The sequence below is a fragment of the Somniosus microcephalus genome, chromosome 12 (genome assembly GCF_052327205.1).
Source record: "Somniosus microcephalus isolate GS21.2 chromosome 12, FLI_Smic_1.0, whole genome shotgun sequence".
Taxonomy (NCBI): Eukaryota; Metazoa; Chordata; class Chondrichthyes; order Squaliformes; family Somniosidae; genus Somniosus; species Somniosus microcephalus.
The window spans coordinates 168,306,758-168,327,751 of record NC_140998.1 but is presented as its reverse complement, the minus strand read 5'-3'; the positions used below and the strand labels follow the sequence as shown (position 1 = coordinate 168,327,751).

Genomic DNA, 20,994 nt, shown 5'->3' with positions numbered 1-20,994 from the left:
CTTACAAGACCCTTTTATTTACTACGATTTAGCTTAATTATTGAATTCTACTTAGAATAAGTTTGTGAAAGTACTCACCAACCAGTCACCTACCTGTTTTCTGGTGTTGTATTTTCACTGCCGCCTCCTGTCCTGGAACCTTTTCCACCTAGGTTAGGCTCCTGAAATAAAATAAATTGAACCTACCTTTTCAACTTCCCCTAACCCCTAAAAGGTTAGAGGAGGTGGAAGGGTGGGAGACACTACACTGTAGTGTTTCGGGTTTAGCAACAGCTCCACCTATAAACAAATGGGACAAAACATAGAAAAGTGCCCAGGCCCAGATGCTGTTAGTGTAGCCAAACCTCCAGGATTGTCCTGGTCTCCAGGAATAAAAGGCCAATCTCCCAGCCATTCCTGCAAATAATGTGGGAGGAGCATAGAGAATTTTGGTTTTAATTATCTTTGAATACTTTCATTTATGTTATAAAAATATTGGAGAGAAGAAAAGCAGTTTGACAGGCCAAGGCGATTGGCGGTCATGTGATGAGTAATGCAGGAATAGGTCCAACCAGAGTTGTCAACCCAAGATGGTATCCATCCCTGAATACTGAAGGAGGTTGTCTAGGAGACAGGGGGCGCTGGAGCCAGAGCTTGGCAGGAATCTTTGGCCATTGGGAATGAGACAAATGCCTGAAGGGTTGGAAATGATGCATCTGTTTTCAAGTTGGGGTAAGGGATAAGCCTGAAATTATTGGTGCTTAGTCTTTATATAGAATTACATAGAATGTACAGCACAGAAACAGACCAACTGGTCCATACTGGAGTTTATCAAAGGCCTTCTGAAAATCCAAGTACACCACAGCCACTGGTTCTCCCTTATCATTCTACCAGTTACATCCTCAAAGAACTCCAGTAGATTTGTTAAACACAATTTCCTTCAAAAATCCATGTTGATTCAAGTGGTCTCCTCTTTCATTAGACCAATTGTCACTCGAGCGGCTCGCCTCTGGATGGTCTTTATGCCGCTACTTACTTGCCATGATTAGTCCGAAGATCAAAGTTGGGCAGCATGCAGTATACAACCATGATCCTCGACATTCCAGCTGGACTAAATAGGATATCACCAGAGAGATCTGAGCATCTGAAGTGTGCCCTCAATTATAGTAGTGTGCTATGGCAGCAGAAATGCATTGTGTTTGAGTGGTGCTCAGCTGGTATCCCGAGATTAGCTACCTGTAATCTCCTAGGATCCATCCTGACACTTTGCTTGCTGGTTGAAGTGATGGCATGTGGACTGCAATACAATGAAGGAATGGTGGTAACTGCTGGGAAAGGGAGTATTTACTTACATAATAGTGTTGCTGTTCACAAAGAAGCTGGACAGAGTGTGCAATCTTGTGCTGTTGTAGTAGGAGATGGAGAGTAAATCAGTGAAGGAATCCAGCTCTCAATTAACAATAGGTTTTATTTTAACAATTTTTATTCCAACCTTACAAAAAAACTACTCAGGCTTTAATTATAATGCATGAACAGCAGAGGCATGGATTTTGTTTTTTTGTTTTTTTAAGTTTTCAAAAGGAGAAGTAAACATCAGTTACCAAGGAAGAGCTTCAAAGTTATTGTACTTTTCCCCATAATCACCTCTCCCAGTTAGCTGGTCACTCCTCCCCTGAAGGTGCTATTTACACACTGTTGAGCTTTGGCAGGACAGTCAACAAAAGGAGGGCATCATTAACAAGCCCAATCCTGTCTTCACCAGACATCCACACACAGGAGTGGGAATCTGGACAGTTTCCCTTTACCTTCCCCCTCACCCTGACTACAGATAGGGGCAGCCTTCAATAGCCAACACATACTTAGTGAAAGGCAAGATAGCACAGATGCTGGAAATACTCAGATCAGGTAGCACTGGTGGCAAGATGCTGCTTGACCAGAGTATTTCTTGCATTTTCTGTTCATATTTCATACAAAGTGGTTGTGGTAAAAATCTACAAAAATATCAGCAAGTTTGATGTTTAGTAGGGCACCATTCCAACAAAATATGAAAGATACAGCTCGAAACATGCCCACAGCAGCTCGAGTTCCAGCTGCCTGCCTGGATCCAAGAGCGAGTGGTGCAGGTGACACTTAACCTTGAAAATCTCAATTCTGTATAGGAATGGGGACTGAAGACAAGCAAGTGAAAGAGGGTGGATGCACAAAGGTACCATAACTATCACAGTTCCCTTTAGGAAAGGTATCTATCTCTAAACCATATAAAAAAATTCAGCTTTCTGCAGAAAGTTCTAAAAACAAGGAAGCAAGTGCTGCAATCAAACACCAACAGGACAGACAGTATATACAAAGCCATGGCAAACTGCTGCAATAGGACACAATTCAGATCAGGCAAGCTTACCCATTTCCCTGTGGGGTTCCAGTTTGAGCCTAGCCTGGAGGATCTTCCATGGCACAGTAAATATTTTAAACAAAATGAATCCCAATACATTCTACTAACTTCAGACTGTTTGGGGCTTCACCAGTCTATGGACAATCCCAAAAGTAACTAGATCACCACCAGTGTTGAAAATCTGGAGTAAAGGCAGAAAATGCTGGTACATCAGTGGCCATGATCAAGGGCCCCATGCAAAACTAACAGACCTCCTTCCCAACACAGATGCTGATGGACTCTGTGCACCTCCAGCAGTTAGTCGTTCCTCTCCCTCAGGTACCACACTTTCAGCTTAACAGATGATGCAAAGGACCTTAACCATAAAGCCAGTTAAAAAAGTTACCTCAATACAAGCCACAGAATGTTACTGCAAGTGCTGCAATCAGCAACATTCATCTTTTGGACTTGAGCTTCAATTCCCAGCGTAGTATTTTTTTAAGCATCAGTCTGCCGGATAACCCCAGCCATCATTTGACGCAAGGCTAAACTCTCAGAATTCAATACAGGCAAATAAAACCAAACAGAATACCAGAGGATTCCAACAGTGATATTCATTACAGTAAGGACATTGTGGCATGACCGCTGCACTATTGTTTTAGGAAGACACATTTAACGGCAAAATATATTCAGTTTCAAGGCTGAAATTACATGAACCAAAGCTTGGAGTGGACAGGACAGTGCTACATAGAGGAAAAAGCTAGTGTGTTTTAGAAAAATAGGAATATTCAACCAGAACATATATAATGGGCAGTGCAGAGCATTGGTTTCTTTCATGCCATGACCAGACCCCGCCTTGTTCCCATCACGTGGTTCTTTCTCTCCTTCCGTCCTTCCACAAACTTCTCCCGTCGGTTCTCCCTGTGACAAAACAGCTTCAGTTAAAATCCCCACAGTTAAACACCCACTAACAGGAGCGTCAGATCAGCAGGTCAAGCCACAATGGCTCAGCCAAGACAGCACTAAAGATGGTACAATGTGTCCGAGCTCCTGGGCAACCAGTCAAGGATCACAACCAGATCATTATCCAATGACCCCTGCTATAAAATGTGTGTGAACGTGGCGTGACCGCTGTGTGCAGCTGTGATTTCCGTTGAATAACTCACCATCACTCAGTCTAGACCCACCAGTGGGAAGACTCGGGTTTTTGAACAGTAGCCTCCACCCATGGAATTGCACAACTAGCAACAAGCCAACACCTGCTGGCAGGAGGGGTGGGGATGGGGAAAAAAGGGAATCCCCTCCCTGCCACCCTAAAACAAAAGGTTTCAAACCTATAACTAAGTGAACAGAATGGCCTGGAATTTGCAGTCCCGATGACGGCAAACAGGCAATGTTCGCTGTCATTCCGCCTTTGAAACCGACCGCTACTTCAGGAGTTAGCACGTGCGCAGCCTAATGCAGAAATCCTGAAGTTGCAGTCGGTCATTCACAGCTCCGACAGAGGCTGCACTGTGACCCCGCCCCCAAAGATCCGACAATCGGTGAAATCTCAAGTGATAAACTCTGGCTCTTCTGCAGTAATACCGCTGTTAAACTCCCCACTAAAAAAAGTTAGACCCAAAGGGATTAGGTGTAATTGGGGTTTTAACAGCATTTGACTGCTGAACAAAGGTCATGGGCCTGGAAAACCAATTTTAAACAATGTCAAATTTATCCATTTTATTAAAAAAGAAAACTTTTGTTTTTTGTCCATCTTTATTTCAGGTTTGCCTTTTCCCCCATGTGAAAGCCCCAATCTTTGTTTTGCTCTAACATTTTTTAAGTTAGAATTTTAAGAGCTTACCCACTTCCTTGTTCGCTGTCTGAGAATTCTGCATTTTGATTGGCTGCTTAGACGGCTTGTTGATGTCACTGCAGCTCGGACTAGGGGGATTCCCACTGTACGCTGTTGATTTGAACTACGGGTCTCAAAACTCGAACTTCGACAGAGAGATCGTGTAGATCTTTGTGTGAAGCTTACTCTGGTGCCAGCAGCAAACGCCGACCACAAATTCCGGGCCAATATTAAGGGACTGATAGTCCTACCAAAAAACCACGTTAAACTGCTGTGTGCAGCTACATTGGGGTAATTAGTGGGTACTACAACAGACGTGAATCATTAGCCAGCTAACTGCCAATTGAATCAGTGCAGTCTACTATCTTAAACTTTTCTTTATTTCTCCACAGACTATCCCCCAGGTAACTGAACACTCCAGGACTCAGTGGGGCAAGCACCCCTGCAGACGAGCCTGACATCAGGAACGTGCTATTTCTGCACACGCACAGAATCCTCACTTATTTCTCGGAGAAGCCCCAGTTGAGGGTTGAAATTCATGCATTGTTCTGCCCTTTTCACTTCGGAGTTTGTTCCCACACCAACACCATTCCTGACCTCAAACAATGCTCACCAGAAAGAGCAAGGCCAAGAGTCCACAAACCTAGTTTACCAGATTCTAAAAGCAGCACATCAGCAACACTCAAACACTGGTTCATGGATTGGAGAACTGAAGCACTGAACCCGCGCCCGGCCGTGAACCCCTGCCCGGCCCGCGACACTGACCTCCCAGCCCGGCCCACGACAGTGAACCCTCACCTGCTCTGTAACTTTGGCTGTTTATGATCCTTTTTATGAGAATATGCACTCGTATCCAGCGATTTATTTTGAGCCACCTGGTTCTCTTCCATCTCCCAAGTTTTCAGCTTCCCTACAAAGCGAAGAGTTTAGGTAGAGTAAGTGGTGATTCAGAACTGTTTAATTTGGACTGCGACTCCACTCGAAGAAAAAGTTTAGTGAACTCCTGGCACCAACTAATGGAACGCAGTCACATTCCACAAATAGGGACTCCTTGGTCTCAGCAAGGTCATTTTTCTAACCCCCCTCCCCCCTTTCAGATCTAGTTCATTCAGGCAGGTGGATAACTTGCACCCAACCTTCTGCCAATGTGACTATACGGTCTCCAGAGCACAGAACCATGGTGTGGGGGGGGGAATGAGTCGAGTCACCGCCACGCCCTCTGTTGGGAGCATATAGTTCAGCTCACTGCTTTCCCACCCATGATTGGGCACTGACACCATGTTAGGTCTGTTATGGCTGGTGAGTATCGCACTATCCCACAGAGCCGAGTGGTTCTAGTGAGACCCAAAGTGAACATCAGTGAGCAGGTGCTGCTTGTGACAATGTTGATGGCTCTTTCCATCACTTCACTGAAGATGGGGAGGAGGCCGATACGAAGTGGCTGGACACTGGTATCTATGATGAATGGGACCCCAGGAAGAGGCAGAGCAGGGCCATCCACTTGGCACTTTGAACTGAAGATGCTCACAAATGCATCAGCTTTGTCTATTGCACACACATGCTGGGCTCCACCATGGTTTAGGATATTCATGGCCATCCACTGTTCCTGTTGGTCAGCAACAGACTCAGCTTAGGGATCCCCATCTCCCCAAAGTAGCTCAGGGTTACTGGAGTTTAACCAGCTAAAACCATGCATCCCACCACCACAAAGCACTGGTCAGCTTCTCTCCATTAACAGACCTAGGATCTCACCACCCTTTAGGGCATTACTTGCAGTGATGCCTGGACCTGGGTGGAAGAACCCCATCCCAGTGAGTGGCTAGTGGGCACCAAGTAAAGACGGGATTGGGCTTGGCCAATGTTACTGTGGGAGAATAACGTGTTGACATTCGCTGTCTAGGAGTTGTACGTGAAGAATGGCCACTTAGTTGAGGGACCAGAGGGCTGCTGACAACTGAGGATTTGTAGCTCGGCAAGAGCAGGCACTCAGGAAAGGAGGGTGGGGAGGAGAAATCCTCAATGAAATGGTAACTTGCACAAATCATTGCGTAGACTGTAGCTAGAATATTGTATCCAAAGTAGGGCTCCTTACTTTATGAAGGAAGTAAAGGCCAGAAGAGACTCACTAAGATGATCACAGGGATAGTCTTTAGTTACAGAGAAACTAGAGATACCCTTTTCATTAAAAAAGGTTTAGAGGAGATCAAAGAGATGTTCATAATCATGAAGGTTCAAATTTAAAAAAAAACTTCATTGGCGGGTGAGTCAGTAACTAGAGGGCTTAAATTAAAGATCATCACGAAAAGAACAAATGAAGAGGTTAGGAGGGTTAAGACATGGAATGTCCTACCAGAAACAGTGGTGGAAGCAGAATCCATTATAGCTTTTAAAAGGGAAGTGGATAATTATGTGAAGATGACAATTTAAAAGGGTATGGGTAATGGCATTAAGTGGATTCCTTTTTCCAGAGTCGACACAGGGACAAGAAGAAAAATGGCCTCCTGTGCTGCAAGATTCTAGGATTCCAACTGAAAGCATGCTTTACTAATACTTGCACTTTGACCAGAGAACTTTGCCAAAGTTCAGTTGAAGCGATGCACACTGACCTTTGTGTGGCTTGTATCGAAGCGGGCGAGACAAGCTTTCCTTCAGGTCGAACTTTTTGTTGGTTCCAGGAGTCATGCTGCCGGAGAACTGGTATGGAGTAACCACTGAAACCAGGAAACAACTGAGTGAGACCATGAAAAACAATGTAAAATTAAAGTGTACAGTGCCCCATCCACCCTCTGCAGCTAAGACTCCTTTTATTAGAAGTCCAGTGCTCTGGGGAGCTCAGGAATTGACAGAAATCTTTTCAGAATTCCAGAGTGCAGAAAAGCCCTGGTATCTAGAGAGCAGGAGATTCATCATCTGCTACAGCTGGAGGGGTTTTTCCTTTGCCTCACCCTTGTCCCCCCCTGAAAATGCTACCTATACCTATTAGGTGCTGGCAACCCTCATGTTCCTTTTGGGGAAGCCAATAGTGAGCAGCAGGTTATTTGACCATGGGGGGACATCACAGCTAAGTCCAAATTCTTACCTGCCAAGCCAGTGGCTAATTTGTAGCTCAGCAGAGGCTTGGGATTTCTTAGGAACACAGGAAAAAAAAAAAAAGAGTAGGCTGCTCAGCCTCTCTAGCCTGTTACACCAGGCAGGGGTTATACCCAATATACACGAGACTGCAAGTAGGCAGAAAGCAGGACAAAGCTGGTTAGTGGGAAGAGTGTGCCAGCATTTACACTCCAACACTACTCCAGGGTGCTGCTTAGAGATGCAGTCAGTCAATCACAGGCCCCAAGTTAGGCAAACTAATAAAATGTAAGTGAAACTATGCAATGGAAAGTAGGGAATTGACAGAAACCGAGGAAGTATGGAGCACAAACCCAAACAAAATGCAATAGTCCTAAATTTGCCATTCACCAGTTTGACTTTGTGTCCTTGATCTTCTCTCAATTTAGCTTGACGGAATTTTTACAGATTTCTCTTTTCCAAGTCTAGAAAAATCACCTCTCAGACACCTTTAAAGGCAGAAAAGCCTAGCTTTCGCCAATCATTCCTCATAATTCAGACCTTTAACTCTTCTCTATCTTACCTCCCGTATCTTGGTGCACTATGTTCTAGGAACAGGAGTTGGCCATTCGGCCCTTCGAGCCTGTTCCACCATTCCATGAGATCATGGCTGATCTGTGACCCAACTCCATATACTTGCCTTTGGCCCATATCCCTTGGGTTAACAAAAATCTATCCCTCTCCAATTTAAAATTAACCATTGCCCTAGCATCAATTGACCTGGCATCAACTGACCTGGCATCAACTGCCATTTGCAGGAGAGTTCCAAACTTCATTCCTTGAAGATCGGGCTCTAAATTTTAGGCTATGTGCCCTAGTCTTAGACTCTCCAACCAGCAGAAATTGTTTCTCTATCCACCCCAGCAGTTTAATTTAATATTTTGAAAACTTCGATCAAAATCATCTCAACTTTCTAAATTTCAGAGATTACAACCTTAGTTTGTGTAACCTCAATTTGTAATTAAACCTTTTTTGTTCAGAGATCATTCTAGTAACATCTACCCTGCGCTCCCTCCAAGGACAATACATCCTTCCTAAAGTATGGTGCCCAGAACTAAACAGTACGCCAGGTGTGGTCTAACCAGAGCTCTGTATAGCTGTAACATACTCCTACCCACTTGTATTCTATAGTCCTCTAGATATAAAGCCCATCATTCCATTAGCCTTTGATCATTTTCTGTAACCGTCTGTTTATTTTTCTGTCCCCCTCGCCTGCAAATCTGCCATTATTACCCGTCTCCTAAAAAACCCTTGACCCCTCCATCCTTGCAAACTACCGCCCCATCTCCATACTCCTTTTTCTCTTCGAAGTCCTTGAACGTGTTGTCACCGCCCAAATCTATACCCATCTTTCCCGCAGCGCCATGTTTGAATCCCTCCAATCAGGTTTCCACCCCGTCATAGTACCGAAACGGCTCTCAAAGTCACAAATGACATCCTTTGTGACTGACGAAAGTAAAACTACCCCTCCTCGTCCTCATCAACTTGTCGACCACTCCACCCTCCTCGAACATCTCTCAGCCGTCGTCGAGCTGGGTGGGACTGCACTCGCCTAGTTCCATTCTTATCTATCTAATCGTAGCCAGAGAATCACCTGCAATGGGTTCTCTTCCCAGTCCTGGATCATTACCTCGTGTCCCCCAAGGATCGATCCTTGGCCCCCTCCTATTTCTCATCTACATGCTGCCCCTTGGCGACATCATCCGAAAACAGTCAGTTTCCACATGCACACTGACGACACCCAGCTCTACCTCACCACCACTTCGCTCCACCGTTTCTAAATTGTCAGACTGCTTGTCCAACATCCAGTACTGAATGAGCAGAGATTTTCTCCAATTAAATATTGGAAAGACTGAAGCCATTGATTTCGGTCCCCGTCACAAACTGCGCCCTAGCCACTGACTCCATCCCTCGCCAACAGCTGTCTGAGGCTGAACCACACTGTTTGCAACCTTGGTGTCATATTTGACATTGAAATGAACTTCTGACCACATATCCGCAGCATAGCTGATTCAGTGGCTCCGCCGCAGTATGACTCTGGGCAACTGTATATAATTCCCTTTAACGATGTTCTAACACCAGCCTAAGCCTGTACTAGAGTGTTAGACATTACTGTGTTTTGTATATAGTGTTTGTATGTACAGGGCGTGGCCCCTTTAAGAGCGCGGGCAAACACGATGACGTCACGTCGCAAACCACGTGACTGTCCGGGCAGTCCTTGTGGAATCTCCATCTTAAGACCTGTTTTCATGGTTCTCCTGTATCGATCTCAACAAACTGTTTAATGTAAGACTAAATGAGTTCAAAGACCGGTTTGATTGATCGAGTCGACCTCAGTTATTGGTTAGGAATTAGTCAATTCCTACATTGGTGACCCCATTTTGTGTGAAAGTTTTTCGCAAAAAGAAAAACAGCATGGAGGCCAACGCCGTTTTGCTAAAGCTACCGCAGTTCTGGGAGCAGCAAGCGACCTCGTGGTTCATTCAGGTCGAGGCACAGTTCGCCCTAAGGGACATCGTTGCGGATCAGACCAAATATCTCTGGTCTCCACACTCGACAGCTCTACCGCCTTGCGGATCGTCAGCCTCCGAGAACACTCCAACGGAGCACAAGTATGAAACCCTCAAGGCGCGGTTGCTGCAAGTTTTCGGGCTCACTAAATCAGAGCGCGCCCATCGATTGCTCGCTATGCCCGGGCACTCCAAGCCTTCGGAGTTGATGAGCCAAAAGCTCACTCCTGGGCTCAGAACTGGAATGCTTCCTATTCCGTGAACTATTCCTCAGCCAGCTGCCTGAGCAGGTGCAAGCTGCCCTGGCCAGATCAGAGGTGGAAGACTGCACGGCAGAAGCGAATTTTTTTTTCGCAGTACTGCACCGCCACGAGGCGCCCATCCCCCACCCCAGCTCATCAGCCTGCTGGGCTGTGTTTCTACCACGCGCAGTTCGGCGCAAAGTTGCCGCCCTCCCTACAGCTTTCCCCAAAAAAAACTGCGACTACCGAGGAACGGTCTAACGGCGGCCACGGGGCCGCCATGGTGATCGGCAACGCGGGCAAGTTGCTTTTCATCACCGATACGCTCTCCGGTCGTCGTTTTCTGTGCGACACCGGAGCGCAGTGCAGCATTTTACCCGCGTCCGCCCTCTGTGCAGGCAGGGAATCACGGCCTCGCCCTTGAAGCGGCCAATGGCGGAGCAATTCGGACCTTCGGCAGACGGCGAGTGGAGGTGTGCTTCCGGGGGGGGGGGGGGGGGGGGGGGGGGGGGGGAAACGTTTTCACTGGGAGTTTGTGATGGCCCAGGTTTCTCAACCCATTCTCGGCGCGGATTTCCTGTGCGCCAACAGCCTCCTGGTCGACGTGAAGAACCGGCGGTTGATCAACACGGCAACTTAATTCTATCCCTTGTTACCACAGTAACACTACGTCGCGCACTGTCGCCTGTGCTTTCCCGACGAGTTTGCTCGTCGAATTTCCCAACTTGACAAGACCCACGTTCTCCTCCAGCCACAAAACATGGTGTGGACCACCAACAGCCCCCCGGTCCACACGTGGGCCCGGAACCTGGCGGTCGCAAAGGTGGAGTTCGCGACCATGGAACGGTTAGGGATTATTCGCCGGTCGAATAGTTCCTGGTCTTCACTCCTCCATAATCATCCCGAAGCCTGGCGGCGGATGGCGACCATACGGCGACTATCGACGCCACCACTCCTGATCGGTACCCGATCCCCCACATCCAGGATTTCTCTGCCCATTTGGCAGGGAGCACCGTCTCCTCGAAAGTCGACCTCATACGGGGCTACCACCAGGTCCTAGTGCACCCACAGGACGTCCAGAAGACCGCAGTCACCCCCCCATTCGGCCTCTTCGAGTTTCTGCGAATGCCGTTTGGGTTAAAGAATGCCTGATGGACTCCATGCTGCGGGACCTCAAGTTCCTCTTTGTCTACCTGGACGATATCCTGATTGCCAGGCTGTAATGAAATCTGTTCCTCTTGATCCTGTATTCGTTTTGCACTCATGTATATTACCCTCCCCCACTGTGTATAGTTTCACTTCCTCTTTCCCGACTAACCTGGGAGGTTCCAGGTCTTGGCTATGCCCCTGACTGACTTCTTTTACATAAAGATCCCAGGATCTGTATGACTCATTCCTGTGAACCAGTCGGCATGTTGAGATATTGGCTCTGATCTTAGTGATTAAAAGCCAACTTGTTTAAGTCTATAACTTCTAGTTTTGTGGTTATTGAAGGCCCATCACAGGCCCACTAAAGAAGAACATAGGTCACCTACGCACCCTTTTGAGGCCTCAACCAACACGGCCTGATTATCAACCCGGCCAAGTGTCAGTTTGGCCTGCGCCAAATTGATTTCCTGGGACATCGCATCACCGCAGAGGGAGCGGTTCCTTTACAAGCGAAGGTAGAGGCGGTGATATCCTTCCCACGCCCGCAAAGCATTAAGGCCCTGCAGGAATTCCTAGTCACGGTAAACTTTTACCACCGTTTCGTGCCTAAGGCAGCACTACTCATGCAGCCCTTGTAAGAGGCCCTCAAGGGCAAGAACCCGGTAGACTGGACGGACGACATGGCCCGAGCGTGCGACAACACCAAAAGCGCCTTAGCCAATGCAACCATGCTGGCGCATCCGCTGCCAGGAGCCACTATCGCCCTCACCACCGACGGGTCAGACTACACAATCAGCACCGTGCAAGAGCAGTGGGTGAACAGGATGTGGCAGTTGTTGGCATTCTTCAGCCGTCAACTACGGCGGAACGAGAGCGCGTATCGCACATTTGACCGGGAGTTGCTCGCCCTTTTTCTGGCCATCCGCCATTTTCGCTTCCTCGTGGAAGGATGTCCTTTCACCGCCTTTGTGGACCATAAGCCACTAACTTTTACTACAGCCAAGACCGCCTAACAGTGGTCATCCCGACAACGTCAACTGACCTACAAAGCCAAATTCACCACGGATATACAGCACGTGGCCGGTAAGGACAACCTGGTGGCAGACTGCCTCTCCCACGTGACCGTCAAGACGGTTCATAAGAACATAAGAAATAGGAGCAGGAGTAGGCCAATCGGCCCCTCGAGCCTGCTCCGCCATTCAATAAGATCATGGCTGATCTGATCCTAACCGCCAATCTACTATCACTGAACCATCTCCTGAATCTAACAGAATTAAAGACACGAAATAGGAGCAGGATCAGGCTACACAGCCCCTGGGCCCGCTCCGCTACCCACAGGGCCATGACCGATCCGAACCTAGACTCATGTCCAAATTCCTGCCCGCTCCCCGTAACTCTTTATTCCCTTTACTTCTAGGAAACTGTATTTCTGTTTTAAATTTATGTAATGATATAGCTTCTACAGCTTTTTGGGGCAGCATATTCCATGGACCTACCACCCTCCTGAGTGAAGTAGTTCCTCCTCATCTCAGTTTTGAAAGAGCAGCCCCTTATTCTAAGACTATGCCCCCTAGTTCTAGTTTCACCCATCGGGAACATCTTCCCCGCATCCACCCGATCCAACCCCTTCACAATCTTATATGTTTCAATAAGATCGCCCCTCATTCTTCTGAACTCCAATGAGTAGAGTCCCAATCTACTCAACCTCTCCTCATGTGTCCATCCCCTCATCCCCGGGATTAACCGAGTGAACCTTCTTTGTACTGACTCGAGAGCAAGTATGTCTTTTCTTAAGTATGGACACCAAAACTGTATGCAGTATTCCAGGTGCGGTCTCACCAATACCTTGTACAACTGAAGCAATACCTCCCTATTTCTATATTCTATCCCCCTAGCAATGAAAGCCAACATTCCATTGGCCTTCTTAATCACTTGCTGCATCATTTGGACATCAATTACACCCTTATGGCAGCGGACCAAGCCTCAGACCCAGAAGTCCAAGCCTGCAGAACGACCGTCACTGGCCTCCGGTTGGTCGACGTCAAGTACCATTCGGCAGGTACCACGCCGTTGAGACGTCTCCGTACGGGACCCTCGCCCGGTTGTCTGGCGCCGTAAAGTGTTAGACGCCATATATGGGTTGTCACACCCAGGAATGAAGGCCTCTCAGAAGCTGATGTCAGCGAAATTCGTATGGCATGGCATGCACAAGGATGTCTGCGACTGGGCCAACACCTGCGTGGTCTGCCAAAAGGCCAAAGTACAGCGCCACGTCAAAGCTCCGTTGGCCACCTTAACAGTTCCAGAGCAACGTTTTGACCATGTCAATGTGGACGTGGTAGGACCACTCCCACGGTTTACCGCACCACCAGATGGCCGGAGGCGGTTCCCCTGGTCATCCACTACTTCGGCAGACGTGGCCAGGGCGTTCATTTCCACCTGGGTCGCCGTTTCGGAGTGCCCGCAGATATTTCTTTCGACAGGACCGCAGTTTTCCTCTGAACTCTGGAATGCAGTGGCCCAAGGACTCGGTGTCAAATTACATCGCACCACAGCCTACCACCCACAGGCAAATGGCCTCTGAACGTTTCCACCGATCACTGAAAGCCACCCTGAGGGCCAGCCTCCAGGACGCTGGCTGGGTAGACAAGCTACCGTGGGTCCTGTTGGGCCTTCGCACGGCCCCCCAAAGAAGACCTTCGCTCTTCATCAGCAGAGCTGGTGTACGGTCAGCTGCTGCTAGTCCTGGGGGGGGATTTCCTGCCAGCTTCGACGAAGCCATGGTCTGTGTCTGACCAGCTTACTAGTCACCAGGAGGCGGCCAAATGCTTCGCACCAGTGCCCACTTCGCACCATGGGCTGCAGAGTTTGCATGTTCCCCCGGAGCTTCACAAGGCTGAGTACGTCTTTATTCGCTATGATGCTCATAGGGATCCACTCAAGGCCCCATATACTGGTCCCTTCCGCGTGTTGGAGGCAGGGGACAAAACCTTCACGGTAGATGTCGGTGGTAAACCGGACCACATTTCGGTCGATCGCTTAAAGCCAGCACATCTGGACCTCGACCGCCCTGCCGAGACGAGGTCGGCCACCCATCGCCGTTACAGCAGACCAAGTGCAACCGCCTGCCAGCCGCCCAACAGCCTCAGGAGTCGTTCTGACAGGCTCATCAGATCCCCTCACCGTTTGACTGTCCGTTAAAGCAAATTCGGGGGGGGGGCGCCCCATGTGGCGGAGCCACTGAATGACTCTGGGCAACTGTATATAATTCCCTTTAACGATGTTCTAACATCAGCCTAAGCCTGTACCATTGTGTTAGACATTACTGTGTAATGTATATAGTGTTTGTATGTACGGGTGTGGCCCCTTTAAGAGAGCGGGCAAACGCGATGACGTCACGTTGCAAACCACGTGACTGTCCGGGCAGTCCTCGTGGAATCTCCATCTTAAGACCTGTTTTCGTGGTTCTCCTGTATCGATCTCAACAAACTGTTTGAACTCGTTTAGTCTTACATTAAAGACCTGTTTGATCTCGAGTCGACTTCAGTTATTGGTTAGGAATTCATCAATTCCTACAATACCACCTATTTTCATCTCCATAACATTGCCTGTCTCCGCCCCACCTCAGCACCTTTGTTACCTCTATACTTGACTAATCCAACACACTCCTGGCTGGCCTCCCACATTCTACCCTACGTAAACTTGGTCATCCAAAACTCAGCTGCCCATGTCCTAACTCTCCCAACACCCTGTTCAGCCATCACCTGTGCTCGCTGACCTTCATTGGTTCCTGGTTAAGCAGCACCTCAATTTCAAAATTCTCAACCTTGTTTTCAAATCCCTCCATGGCCTCACCCCTCCCTATCTCTACTCTCCTCTAGCCCCACACCACCCCCCCCCCCTCCCCATTGCTTTGGGCCTCCACTGTTTCCAGCTTATCACCATTTACAAGGTACTCTCATCTATTTTTTTTTTATATAAAGGTCCAAAGTAGATGACCCCACATTTGCCTATATCAAAATCCATTTGCCAGAGTTTTGCCCATCCACTTCATTCATTAATATCTTTGTAATTTTATGCTTCCATCTACATTGCTTACAATGCCACCTATCTTTGTTTAATTGGCAAACTTGGATATGCAGCTCTATGTCATCATCCAAGTAGTTAATAAATATGGTGAATAGTTGAGGCCCCAACTCAGATCCCTGTCTCACCACTAGTCACATCCTGCCAATTAGAGTACCTGCCCATTATCCTGCCACTCAGCCAATTTCCTAACTAGGTCAATAATTTGCCATTAATTCCATGTGCTTCAACTTTAGTTAAGAGTCTCTTGTGGGACTTTATTGAATGCCTTCTGGAAGTCCATATAAATAACATCCATAGACATTTCCCAGTACACTACTTTAGTTAAGTCTTCACAATATTCAATCAGGTTCGTCAGGCATGACCTACCCTTTACAAATCCATGCTGGCTCTGACCAGCTGAAACTTCACACCGTTCAGTCACTCTATCCTTAATTATAGATTCTAGTAATTTCCTGACAGATGTTAGGCTAACTGGTCTATAATTCCCTGGTTTCCCGCTCACCTTTCTTAAACAGCAGAGCAACATGTGCACTGACTTGTACTCTGTTATAGGTCAACATTTTATTGGCTTTATTGATTACTGCTCTGTGTTGGTTGGACATGCTTAAAGTCAAGCCTACCAAGACACCTAGGTCTCTTACAACTTCATCCTCTATTATTTCAACACCATTCATGGACTGTGACACACTTGAACATATTAGCATCGAGAGGGAGGAGGTACTAGCGGTTTTAGCAGGCCAAAAAGTGGATAAATCCCCAGGCCCGGACGAGATGTATCCCAGGCTGTTGTGTGAGGCAAAGGAGGAGATTGCAGGGGCTCTGACACAAATTTTCAGAGCCTCTCTGGCCACAGGGGATGTACCAGAGGACTGGAGAACAGCTAACGTAGTACCATTATTCAAGAAGGGTAGCAGGGATAAACCAGGGAATTACAGGCCAGTGAGCCTAACATCTGTGGTAGGGAAATTATTGGAAAAAATTGAGGGACAAAATTAGTCTCCACTTGGAGAGGCAAGGATTAATCGGGGATAGTCAGCATGGCTTTGTCAAGGGTAAATCATGTCTGACCAATCTGATTGAATTTTTCGAGGGGGTGACTAGGTGTGTGGATGAGGGAAATGCTGTGGATGTGGTTTACATGGACTTCAGTAAAGCTTTTGACAAAGTCCCGCATAGGAGACTGGTCAAGAAGGTAAGAGCCCATGGGATCCAGGGGGCCTTGGCGTGTTGGATCCTAAACTGGCTGAGTGGCAGGAGGCAGAGGGTGATGGCCGAAGGTTGCTTTTATGACTGGAAGCCTGTGTCCAGTGGGGTACCTCAGGGATCGGTGCTGGGTCCCTTGCTGTTTGTGATCTACATTAATGATTTGGATGAGAATGTAAAGGGTATGATCAGTAAGTTCGCGGATGACACAAAAATTGGTGGGGTGGTAAATTGCGAGGAGGAAAGCCTCAGGCTACAGGACGATATTAACGGGTTGGTCAGATGGGCGGAAAAGTGGCAAATGGAATTTAACCCGGAAAAGTACGAGGTGATGCATTTTGGACGGACAAATAAGGCAAGGGAATACACAATGAGTGGTAGGACCCTAGGAAGTACAGAGGGACCTTGGTGTACATGTACATAGATCCCTGAAGGCAGCGGAACAGGTAGATAAGGTGGCTAAAAAGGCATATGGGATACTTGCCTTCATTAGCAGAGGCATAGAATATAAGAGCAGGGAGGTTATGATGGAGCTGTACAAAACGCTGGTGAGGCCACAGCTGGAGTACTGTGCGCAGTTCTGGTCGCCTCACTATAGGAAGGATGTGATTGCTTTGGAGAGGGTGCAGAGAAGATTCACCAGGATGTTACCTGGGATGGAGCGCCTCAGCTATGAAGAAAGACTAAACAGGCTGGGGTTGTTTTCCTTGGAGCAAAGGAGGCTGAGGGGGACCTGATTGGAGGTGTACAAAATGATGAGGGGCATAGATAGGGTAGATAAGGAGGAACTTTTCCCCTTAGTAGGGGGGTCAATAACAAGGGGGCATAGATTCAGGGTAAGGGGCAGGAGATTTAGAGGGGATTTGAGGAGGAACTTTTTCACCCAGAGGGTGGTTGGGAGCTGGAACTCACTGCCTGAAAGGGTGGTAGAGGCAGGAACCCTCACAGCATTCAAGAAGCATTTGGATGGGCACTTGAAATGCCATTGCATACAAGGCTATGGACCAAATGCTGGAAAATGGGATTAGACTGGACAGGGATTGATGGACGGCGCAGACACGATGGGCCGAAGGGCCTCTCTGCGCTGTAAAACTCTGACTCTAATACACGTTGTCCATTTTTCCTTCCCAAGTGCGGCACTTTAAATTTCATCTGGCATTGTTCTACCTATTTACATTTTGTACAACTCATTCTGTAATTGTTGAGCTACCTCTTTCTACTGCCCCTTCCAGTTTGGCAGCATTTGCAAATTTGACTAGTTTGCATTGAATCTCAAGAGTCCAGATCATCGATAACAATTTGTAGCAGTCCCAACACCAATCTCTGGGGCACTCCCCCACATAATTCCTCAAACAAGTACTCTTATTTCCTACCTTCAACCAACTTCTTATCCATTCCCAGGATTTAACATGAATCCCCACAACTTTGAGCTGAATAACCTTTCACGTGGAACCTCGCCAACTGGCTTCTGAAAGTCTAGTCTATGTCACAAGCTTTCCACTATCCAATTGGGATGTCTGTTATTCAAGGATGGTCAAACAGGATCTACCCTTCTGAATGCATAGCAACTGTTGCTTATCTGGCTATTATACAGCAATTGAGCAAGTTTACTGACAATCAATTCCATTATGTTACATGGTCCAGGTAGCTCTCCAATCAAAGGAGCCACTGGATACTGGGAACTGACCCTGTAACTGCTATAGGTCTCACACCACTGATTTCAATTAATTGATCAAGAGTGCCAGATATTCAGCACTGTTAAGGTGTAGCATACCTTTAACCTGGGCAGGATTAGTAGTGCTGGCGGCTGCTGGTTTCTCTTTCTGGTCTTCAGGTTTCTTGGGTCCTGCCGGTTTGACTTTTTTCACCTCTTCAGTGCCTGGATTACTGGGCAGTTCTATGTACAGTGACATCCTGGTTGGAGTCTTCATCATGGAGCACTTGTCATCATTGTCCTTGGTAGCATCTGTAAACCTGAACACCATAACAATTAAATCCACATACACAGGAGAATTTCAAAAAAGAAAAAGTGCAATAAGAAAAATGAGCAATAGCATTGAAAAATGAGCACAGAAAAAATATAGGGTCAAGCACAACACATTTTGATATGTACCTCCACTCCAACTGTAGAGGGGTTTCCAGTTCATACTTTGTTCCTTAAAGCTTATAAAGACAAGTAGGCTACTAAAATTGGTATAATAGTCACGGTCAAAGTGCACAGAAATGGATTTGAAATAAGAACTTAGTCATCCCAAAGCTTCTGCTGGATCTTGTTGAAAGTGGCTGAGGGCATTACCTGACATTCATTTTGGCGACAGAGTACACAGAAGGCTTGAAGACTAATTTTTCATTCAGGGTGCCAGCTTTGGCTGCAGCAGAGCTACGCGGTGATTTACGCCGGTTGGGAGGCGTGGATAATGGAGCAATTTTTGCTGTCTGCTGTACTGGGCTAAACAAAGAGGGTGTGCTCTTCAGATCTTGTGATCCATTCACTGACTTCTAAGGAAAAAAAAGGGGGAATGATATAAATTGGGCTAAATACAAACTTAACAAAAAGGAGAATATCCCAAGACAAAGCTGCACCCCCATTAAACAAGCACCTGATACAATTTTGAATAGTGGTTTCAGCTCCTGCCTATAAAATTTACTGAAGTTGAGTGCTGGAGACAATGGCCCAGAAATTTCTGTCAACGCGTGAGTACGGACGGGGTACTCACGCGTGTGCCAGGAGGAATTGTCAGTTTTCAGCATGCACAGCGCATGCGCTGAAAACCAGCATTTCCTGTCCTCTGACCCAAGGGGTTAAGAGGCTGAACGCATGCGCGGTATCGGGCTGTGCGTGCGACTTGGATTTTCTGTATTTTTACAGATTTGCGCATGTGTAAAGGCCTCCGGTTTTTACACATTGAAAAACCACACGTAAGTACTTAGTTTTACAGGTAAGTGGTCTTAGTACAATTTAGAATTTTTTTCCCCCCACAGGTTTATTATTTTTAAAGAATCTACAGTAAGGTAAGTTTAGTTTTAGACCCTATTTTTTAAAAATTTATTTTTCAAAAATTTGATTAATTGTTTAAAATAGTTTTTTAAAGTTATTCATAGTTAATTTAATTATTGGGATGCTTTTTAAAATTTTATTTAAATTTTAAGTAGTGTTTTGGGGTGCAGTACTTTTCATGAGTTTGACAGTCTTTACTATCAAACTTATGAATGAAGTTTCCCCTCCCCCGATTGGCTGAACAGTGCTCACCTGATCCCAGCCGGCACATCGCACTAAGTACGCCGCTGGGTCAGGTTAGCACAGCGCGCCGGGATCAGAACCTGGCCACTGACAGGAAAGCCACTGCGGGCCAGATTTCAGATGTCGGCGCGCAGGGTAAGTGCACATCGGGGGCTTGCACGCGCGGCAAGCCCCCGACAGGAATTACTGGGCCATTGTTTCATCATGAAAGGAAGTGAGGTAGAACAAGAGGGCTGCACAAGACAGACTTGCCTCTCTTCCATCCACCTCCCACTCACTGCTCAGGCAGTAAACTAAACCAGCCAGTGTGACAATCCCACCCAGTCAGAAGTCACGTAGCAGGGAACTCAGCTCTCACCTAGACAACATATTTCAACCCTTTACAACATCCGCCTGTAACCATGTTTCAGCAGTTCCACTATCCCCAATAATTTTCATGGGAGTTAAGTGTAGTTGTCAGTCAATGCAATATAGCCTTTTTAATTGATCTTGTTTAGCACTGGGGCAGATAATGGAATAGATTTTCCAGTTTCAATAATCCTTACCTTCACATTGCTGCCTGGAAGCTTTATTGCAGATGCTTTCTGAGGGAGGGTGTTTTCAGCCAACATCTAATGAAAATAAAATCAGCTCAGTCTACTTTTAGAAAGCAGCAAACATTTAAGTAACAAGGCCAACTCTTTATTAGCACCTTAGGCTGGGTCCTATACAACAGATTATTAAAAGGACTTTCCTGAAACAATTAATACTAGCAGTTAATTGCCATTTGCTCCTTATTGAAAATTCAAAAATTCTTCAAATGATACAAAATCGTCAAAGTATGGATTAACTATGACAGGAAGGGGGAAATCAATGGGCTGTATTTGGCGACCCCTGCGGGTGCGTACGTGCCATAGGGACCATGTAAATTCCGGGTTTAGGCATGCAAAGCACATGCACAAAAACCCGGAACCTGCGATCTGGCAAGAATCTTAACAGATCCTCTGCATCCCCGGGAGATGGGCCTCTGCGGGTGGAGCGTTGCGCTATTTGCCCAACTTCCACCTGCTGAATGTCTGAAATTTACACCTGCTAAAAGCAGGCGCAAGGCCTGCTTTTACCAGCATAAGTTTAAAAAATAGAAAAATAAAATCACATTAAAAACCCTGTCCAATAAGGCAAGTTTATTTTTAGCCCCATTAAAATATACTCGTACGCACAGAACTCCCCATAAGAATGAATGGGAATTCCCTTTTTATTGGTTGGGCTGGCCCACGTGAACCACATGC

At 46.9% G+C, this 20,994-nt stretch overlaps 1 protein-coding gene across 1 annotated transcript in view; it reads right to left on the bottom strand.

Annotated features, from left to right (window-relative positions):
- Nucleotides 1-1,427: 1,427 nt before the first annotated feature.
- Nucleotides 1,428-20,994, bottom strand: part of nusap1 (nucleolar and spindle associated protein 1) — a 44,325-nt gene continuing 24,758 nt past the window's right edge. The window contains exons 7-12 of the mRNA XM_086003810.1: nt 20,272-20,337; nt 18,782-18,984; nt 18,260-18,459; nt 6,791-6,895; nt 4,983-5,094; nt 1,428-3,268 (exon numbers count right to left, since the gene is read on the bottom strand). Coding sequence (XP_085859936.1) covers nt 3,181-3,268; nt 4,983-5,094; nt 6,791-6,895; nt 18,260-18,459; nt 18,782-18,984; nt 20,272-20,337 — 774 coding nt within the window. The 3' untranslated portion in view covers nt 1,428-3,180. The remainder of the gene's footprint in view (nt 3,269-4,982; nt 5,095-6,790; nt 6,896-18,259; nt 18,460-18,781; nt 18,985-20,271; nt 20,338-20,994) is intronic.